The following is an 8,452-nucleotide window of genomic DNA, read 5'->3' on the forward strand; positions in this document are numbered from 1 at the left end:
CATGTGCATTTTTGCCCCCAAACCAGCCCCCTTTTTTGCATTTATGCCCTTGTGTATTGATTTACGTGATGTCCCCAGCCGGCCCTGTTGTATTGATGCCCCCTTTTGTACTGGTTAATGTACCCATGTGTATTGCCCCAGCCCCCCACCCCCCTTTGTGTATTGATTTGTGTAATGCCCCAACACCCTTTTGTGTACTTATATCCCCCAGCCACCCTCTTTTTGTACTTAATTGTTGTCCCAAGGCAGCCCCCATTTGAATATGGGTCCCCTTCCACCAATTTTTTTTTAATACTTACTTTTTTGCTGTCTTCCTTCCCTGCAGACTGCTCTCCTGCGACGTGTTCTTCCAGCTGTCATGAGGAGCTGTTCCGTGTGAGCCCCCCCGAGCGCCATGTCTCATCTTCAAAGGGGCAGGACAAAGAGCCTCACCGAGGCACCGGGTGGCATGGTACCGCCGCTTTAAAACTTGTAGCCGCATCGACTGCAATGGCATCTCAGTGTGCCGGCCCACAGACTGGCCAGCCCACAGACTGGCCAGCCCACAGACTGGCCAGCCCACCGCGGGTGCTGCGGGCTTTTGCCCCCCAGAGCGGCCTGTGTGACAGTTGCCCAGTACGACCTGGCCGTGGGTATATAATACACTTAAGCAAATTAAACATATTTTTTTAAACAAATGTGATCAAGCTAGCCTAAGACCAGCATGAACATGCCCCAGTGTATATTTTGTAGGGTCGTGCTGCCAGACTAGGTGTTTGTGCTTGTTCACAGTCCATCCCCTGTTGCATTACAGAAGACTGCTCACCAAACCATTTAGACATTGCCACAATTGCAGATTTTTAGGTTGTTTTGTCCACAGTTATTTTTATTTCACAGATATGCCCCTAACAACCTTATACATTGAAATAAGAAAACATTGCATTAATATTATATAAAACATTTTATCTAAACTGATACACCTTGTAATGTAATGCTGTCAAGGGAATTTATGCACAGGTTGTAATTTTTGTTTAAAATAAACTCACATATGTAAACACCACGTGGGCTCTCATCTAAACGTTAATTGTTGATCTGATTTAAATTACTAAAACTGGTTCTGACATATACAAAAAATATATATATATTGATGTGTCTCTGTTTTACCAGATACCTGTGAGACCTAGATGAATATTTCAATTATACCATATTAACAAAGGGTGCAAAAATCCTAATTGAACAAATAATTACAATGTTTAGCATTTACCAATTCCAAATTTAACAACCACAGGAATACATTCATCTCTTTTTAGACATATACATAGAGTATTTGGAAATATCTAAAAATAAGGATTGATTTTGCTCTTTTTATACCCAGATTTTTTTCTGGGTTGCATGCTAATCAGACCTATTTTCATGTCTTCACAATGGATACATACAGAGGAGTAGCAAAGACCCCCACAGCCTCTGCAATGTGGGGGCTTAATTCAACTTGGCAAAGAAGGAGGTCAGGGCAGAAAGCAGATCTGGACATTTGCGCCCCACCACCAAGCTGCAGGCTGCATTCTGGTGAGAGGTGGTGTCTGAGTGGGGTCATACCTTTCCAGCTTTTTTTGTTATAAAATGGAGAAGGGGCAGCACGGAGCTGATTACCGCTTTATCTGTGGGTGTATCAAGGGTCATAATTAAAACCCTCCACAGAGCCATATGTAATATATGAATTTTGGCTGGGTTAAAGTCGGTGGCCAGCAGAATAGCAGATTACTCACACATAGTGGTGTTTACTTTTTGTACCGTCAAACGGTACAGAGACAGTCTAAAGCCCCATGCAGCCACACCATCATATAATGCATAATTCTTCATTAACATTTATTAATTAGCTTCACAGCTGCAGCGCAACATTTCCTTGGTGATACTGTTTTTGCAACACTTACTAACTTACAGTACTTATAGTAACATAGAAATTTCACCCATCTAGTCTGCCCGTTGTTCCTGAAGTATAGACTCCTCATTAGTTCTTGGATTCAGGATTGCTTTATGCCTGTCCCATGCATGTTTAAATTCCCTCACTGCTTTTGTTTCTACCATTCTACCATTCTATAACTACCATTTCTATAACTGTGCTTGTATGCACATGATGGATACAAGGGGGACCACATGAAAAATAAAAGGGGCTACTTATGGATACTTAATGCATTAAAGTGCATATGATCATACAATATGTAATTTTTACAGTTCAAAATATACTGTATTACAAAAATATTCACACACATGGTACAAAAGTTTGAGGTACATGAATGAAATACACTATGTAAGTGGAAACCTAACAGATATAACGTGATATAGGTTAGCCGTAATCACTTATGTAGGTATAGGTCAGGTAAGCAAATTTTGGTTTCAAATCAGATGTGGTCCTATTGCATGGCTGAATTGGAAAAAATCTTAAGTGAAAAAAACCTCAACTCGTTGAAAAACGTTTTCACTGAATAGAATGGAGTCTATTAACTCTTTCAGGACCTAGAGATTAAACTCCAACCACAGTCACTGTTCTCAAACTTACTCCAGTTCAATGCATGAGATGGACTTCTTAATATCCTAAGTGATCCATGTTAAAAAAAGATTGTTTTGGCACTATGAAGAGCACCTTAACGTGGTACAGCACAAATCTTGTATTGGTGCGGCTTCGATGTTAGCCTCGACTTATGTTCTGTTTTCACCTCTGTCATATCTTCCGGCACTTGGAAGTTAAATGCCTTTACCAGTGTGGCGAGAAATATAAGGAGTTCATATCGGGCCAGCTGTTCCCCCAAACATACTCTGTGTCCTGTGAATATGAATTGAGTTGCTTAATACATATTACTGAACCAATTAACTTGAAACATGATTTATTAATGACTACTGTTGTATGGCTTAGTGTCATACATATGGTCTTACAATAAGTGTAGTGGCATAATAAAACAGATAGCTTATCTTTCCTTCTTTTAGGGCAACACCTAGGCTATAAAAAGATGCTCCTCCACTAGGGCAGTGTCATAAATAAATTAAAAAGTCATTCATAAATCATAACAAAAGTAACTTTAATCATCTATTAGACATAAGAATCCAAAGGGTTTGGAGGTCGAGAGGAAGGAACTCACCTTGGAGCCCTACCCTATATAGGGGAGGAATATTTTTTTTTAATAGGCAGTACGCCCTACCTGACGGAAGGGGAAGCCATTTCTCTCACTATGCCATTAGGGATGGCAAGAAATAACATTTTTTACGACATACCTGCAGAGAATGGCAAAAAAGCCTCACTGGGAACAAATTTTCCATCTTTATCCAAAAAGTGGTTTGGGTTGAACTTATATGGAGTCTCCCAGTACTGAGGATCACGCAGCACAGAGTCAAGATTAGGAAGAATAATAGTGTCCTGTTGTGGTAAAAATGAAAAAAGTGAGCTTCACAAACAATACAGATATCTTCCAAAAGTGTTGTAAAAATCCTAAAACCCAATATATAAAACATATGAATGCAATCAACTCAGGGCTGCCTTGGTAATGGTGTCCTGAGTAAGCCTTCCCTAATACACCCTCCCACCCTAATGTTAGCTAGCCCTGTGTTCAAAATCACCAGCTTTCAAGGGCTGCTAGCAAACAGCTCCATGTGGTCACCCAGTGGTGGCACCACTGATGTTTAGTGTAAAAAGTGATTGCCTTGACGATGGAACCAACCCTGGCCCTTATGTAAGTCTGGGTCCCGGGCTGCCCCTGTATTAAACACAGCCTTTAATATACTGCTACATGCATGTTAGATAAAACTAAAAATCTGGCATCTCCTTTTTGATGGCAGAGAATGAGTTAACAAAAGTTACTTTTACCCAGAACTAATCGAGAACCCTAGCAATCTTTGTGTCATTAACCCAGTAATGCTTTTGCGTGCAATAAAGTATACCCTGAAAAATGATGACTATACAGAAACTTTACACAATTAGAGTTGCGGAGTGGGGTTTCTAATGCTGTATTTATTTATAAATGTTGCTGCAGTAGAGCAGCATCTTTTAAAAAAAAGACCATATCAGTATGTTGTTTCATTGTATTTCATGTATTCTAGAAAAGTGTAATCAATATGAATTGGGGATTGCTTAAATTTACCTAGCAAGACAAAGTGATGTTCATATAACAGTCCTGTGTTTGATTGTTACTAAAACCTGTATTCAGCTATACTGTATAAGAAAATATAAAACTACCTTCTTTAAAGGATATCCATTAATTGTTACATTACTTATACTGCTTCGTGGAATGCCCACAGATGCAATGCTTCCATAGCGTTGAACTTCGTGAATCACTGCATTCGTGTAAGGAAGTTTCTTCCTGTCCTCATAGCAGATTACTTGTCCATCAAGAACAGCATCTAGCTCTTTTTGCATCTTTCCTGTAAAGTGAGGACAAATCCATTAGCTCAGCTTTTCAAGAATAGGTTTGATTTGTTAAAGATGAGAAGAGCCATGAAAAATGACATATGATATGAGAAGCACTACTTACGCTGTATGCCAGGATGACCCAAAATTAATAACAGTGCCCACTGCAGGGTGGTGACCGTAGTTTCTGTCCCAGCTACAAAGAGGTCATCAACCACCTGAATCATGTTGGCCTCATCAAATGTAGATCCAGGTTCACCACTTGCCTGTAAAAAGTTTTATTTTGCAATCAGAAAAACGATTTAAGCAAGTTATAGTATGCAAACAATTATTCCTGCAACACAATCATAAAGTTAATATACTAGCTAGGCATAAACTCTCACTAGTATATAAACCCAGGCCATTTTACATAGGCTGTAATGTACCAGCCTTATAACATAGCTGACAGTACCCCCACTAGCTTGTTTCCGTTGGCATCTACCTAGGTCACCTCTAATACCAACTGTCCAAAAAGAAAACATACTTACTTTTCTTATCTGTGTCAGATAATGGTCGATCACATCACTGGGTTCCTCCGGTGTTCCATTTTCCTGATGAATTCTAATTTCATTTCTCACAAAATCATCCAACAGTCTCTTACATTCAAAGGATTTGTGGTGGGGACCAGGGACACGTTGCATGAGCCACGGGAATGCATCATACAGCTAGTAAAACAGAAAAGGTTCTGCTGTAAGAAGTTGCAGAGTGATTGGAACGTCCATGACGCATGAATTAAATATCACCCACTTTTGCCCATTTAGTCCCTATGCTTTCAGTCAACAAGTTGTTGCCTGCAACTAATTTCTGGAAGGAGATGTCATCAAATGAGAAACGATGCCCAAAGACCACAGCGGAAATGACATTTGCAACAGCATGAGTAATTAGGTAGGAGACATCCACTGGTTTACCTGAGAACATAAAATGTAATTGGTTATCATTTACTGAATAGATGAAAAATACCGTATTTATCGGCGTATAACACGCACTGGTGTATAACACGCACCCCCATTTTTGAACAAAAAAACTGAACAAAAAAAACTTCATCAGAATCACTGCTATCTGGGAAACCACACACACACAGTAAGACACACACACACTCAGACACACACACACTCAGACACACACACACTCAGACACACACACCCTAACCCCCCTTCTCAGGATCTCCCCTCTCTCTCCCTAACCCCACCCCGGTCACTTACCTTCAACTCCTGTGTTGGAAGCGTGAGGCGTTTGTCTCGGGTGCCGGCGCTTCACTGCTAAGCGCCGGCACCCGAGACAAACGCCTCACGCTTCCAACACAAGAGTTGAAGCGCTGAGGCAGGCGGCAGCGGCGGAGGCTGAGGCAGGCGGCGGGCGGCGGAGGCTGAGGCTGAGGCAGGCGGCTGCGGCCGCCAGCAGAGGAGTCCTGGATTTCTGTCAGTCAGGGGGGCCCGAGAGTTGCCGAGCGGTCGTCTTCAGCAACCGCTCGGCACCCCTTGGGCCCCCCCTGACTGGCAGAACTCCAGGGCCCAGTCGCAGTTGCGACCCCGGTAGTTCCGCCACTGGCTCTAGGATTTATCGGCGTATAACACGCAGGTAGGGTTTCAGCTTCATATTTTAGTTAAAAAAGTGCGTGTTATACGCCGATAAATACGGTACATAAAAAGTCTCAACATTTCTGATACATTTTGTTCAGAATGTACTGGTGTTTAAAAGAGAATTTTGTCTAGACTTTGTGCCAGAGAAACTATTATTGGACCATAGTAACTAATAGGGCATCATCAGACAGTTTCCTTCTACTGACAGAGGCATTATGACCAGTTGGGTATTTCATGTCCTGTACAGTATTGAATGTGATTAGAATTTTCACTTACGTGCGCTTCCAACTATTAGGAGATGTATAGATACGCTTTAGTGCTATGTAATGTAGTTGTTGTTGCTCCATCTGACCACACTTGCTGTTGTACATAGTATCAAAATCATACTAACACATAATATAATCACAAGGGTAATTTACAGAATCTTATCTTGCTTTTACCGACCATTCGTGGCTCTAATGGAATCCACCAGACATTGAGCCTCCTCCTGTATTCTTGATTCAAGCCCACGTTTTCCAAGCCCCAGGTTTCTTAATGTCATTAATCCAAAACGTCTTTGCTGTTTCCAGTTGTGTCCATTGGATGATGCGATACCTGATTGAATGTAAAAATGGCAAATGGTCATTCCTTGATGCGGTAGATGGGACTCTTTTGTGCTCCCCATATGTACTGGTTAGACGGAAATCAGACTGCCATTTTGTAGTCAAGAAGGAATCCCCCGCCTTTATGATGTACAATTGAATTGTAAACCACATCATTGTGGAGGTTTTGATGGACTTTAAGCCTTTTTCACCTAAATTACCATGTTACAATATTATTATGTTATGTTACTAGGGGAAGGCTGTCAACATTCAGGCTAGGGAACAGGGAGCTTCCAGCCAAGCACAAGAATAAAGCTTTCCAGAGCATCAGGCAACATTCAATATCCAGTCCTGTTCATTTACAAAAATCCATGTCAAAGTCATAAAAAGGTATACAGTAAGTATCCAGAAATTTTTGTTACTCTAGAATCTACATGTGGAATTGCAAGTGTAACACACAAAAAGCTTTAACAATGGCAAAAATATAATGCCCAGCCTTTTGGACTATTGAACACATATGAACTTTGGTTTGAGGAAGATATGTTCATAACCAAATGGTTAGCTTACAGAACCCGCCATTATTACCTTTTCCATTTGTAATATCCTGTATAAAGCTAGCCACAGGACGTCCAGACAACTCTTCAGAGTGAGAAACTAGAGCGTTCTTCACAGCTTGGTATCCGTTTAGCACCACCATGGGAGTATGTCCTAGCCATATTGTGTAAGTGTTCCCATAATGCTTTGCCAACTGGAAAAAAAAAAAAATATATATATATATATATATATATATATATATATATATATATATCATATATGGCTTTTTGAAAAAAAAAATATTTAAAAAAACAAAGAAATAAAAAAAAATGTGGGTACCAGCAAAAAACTATTTTTTAACTACAGCTTTTATAATTATTGATAATTATCTATATACTTTAATATTTGCTATTACTGATTATTGCAAATGACATGGTGTGAGGTTGCTCTGATGGACCAGATTCTTCAAAAGTAAAATATAAGCGGAGTCAAAATTGTAATCATTGTAAATATATAAAATGTATTGTACAATTGTTGCCCAATGCAAACACTGGCCCCCTATGCATTTTTCCAAAACCCTCTTTAAACAGTTTTCATGTTGTTGTAAAATAACCACAAAACATTACATGAGAAGGATTGTTTATACTGTACCTTGCTTAGAGTGTCTGGATGGAAGCAGAAGTTTAGGGTCCACAGGTTCCCAATAAGAGGGAGTGGGGAAGGTCCAGGGGGTAGGCTTCTAGCTTCCCATTTCATTTTTAGGTATTTGAAAATGAACAGGCAAACCAGGATGCCCAGGAACAGCTGTTGAAGGGTCCACATGTTCTTGTAGGCAAATGGACAGGCTGCTCCACACAGAGTCCCTGCTTTGTTCTTGATCTACCTGTGTGTTATGTATGTAAACATCAGCATTTAAAATGCATTGCACTCCGCACACTGTCAATCATTAGCACAATATTATACTGTAAAAGTACAACCTATGTCGACTGACACAGATATGTGGGTAATTATGCACGTCCCATTCCAACAGCAGGGCCAGAGAAGTTGACATGTCACTCCCACAGCTCCCTTCCAAGAAATAGCACACACTACATAACAGCCAGAAGGTGCAGCTCCCTTTCCCTTTCCTGTTTTCAGGTCAGGAGAGAGGATAGGAAGAACAATATATGTCATCAATTAAAAAAAAAAAATCAGGAGCCAATTGACTTATGCAAATCATTCCCATTATGATAAAATAACCTACAGCACAAAAGAAACCAATATCACTAATGCTTTCTGAAACATTCTATGTGAATTCAGTTACGCCCTATCATTAAACACTGTCAAAGTGAGTTCAAATACTT

The 8,452-nt window shown here is 40.3% G+C and overlaps 1 protein-coding gene across 1 annotated transcript; it reads right to left on the minus strand.

Annotated features, from left to right (window-relative positions):
* Nucleotides 1-2,452: 2,452 nt before the first annotated feature.
* On the minus strand, nt 2,453-8,040 carry LOC128474324 (cytochrome P450 2C20-like). The gene is made up of 9 exons (XM_053456636.1): nt 7,761-8,040; nt 7,161-7,323; nt 6,439-6,588; nt 5,162-5,322; nt 4,903-5,079; nt 4,500-4,641; nt 4,205-4,389; nt 3,247-3,388; nt 2,453-2,800 (listed from the first exon to the last, which is right to left on the minus strand). The coding sequence occupies exons 1-9, from the start codon at nt 7,929-7,931 to the stop codon at nt 2,622-2,624; spliced, it is 1,470 nt and encodes a 489-aa protein (XP_053312611.1). The 5' UTR covers nt 7,932-8,040; the 3' UTR covers nt 2,453-2,621.
* Nucleotides 8,041-8,452: the final 412 nt, after the last annotated feature.

This window comes from Spea bombifrons, chromosome 1 (assembly GCF_027358695.1).
Source record: "Spea bombifrons isolate aSpeBom1 chromosome 1, aSpeBom1.2.pri, whole genome shotgun sequence".
Classification (NCBI taxonomy): Eukaryota; Metazoa; Chordata; class Amphibia; order Anura; family Pelobatidae; genus Spea; species Spea bombifrons.

Coding starts and splice junctions, on each gene's coding strand:
- LOC128474324 (XM_053456636.1), bottom strand. CDS start 7,931: ATGTGGACCCTTCAACAGCTGTTCCTGGGCATCCTGGTTTGCCTGTTC. Junction 6,589..7,160: donor GGATATTACAAATGGAAAAG/GTAATAATGGCG, acceptor ACATTCAATCAG/GTATCGCATCATCCAATGGA. Junction 4,642..4,902: donor ATCTGACACAGATAAGAAAA/GTAAGTATGTTT, acceptor AACTTTTTACAG/GCAAGTGGTGAACCTGGATC.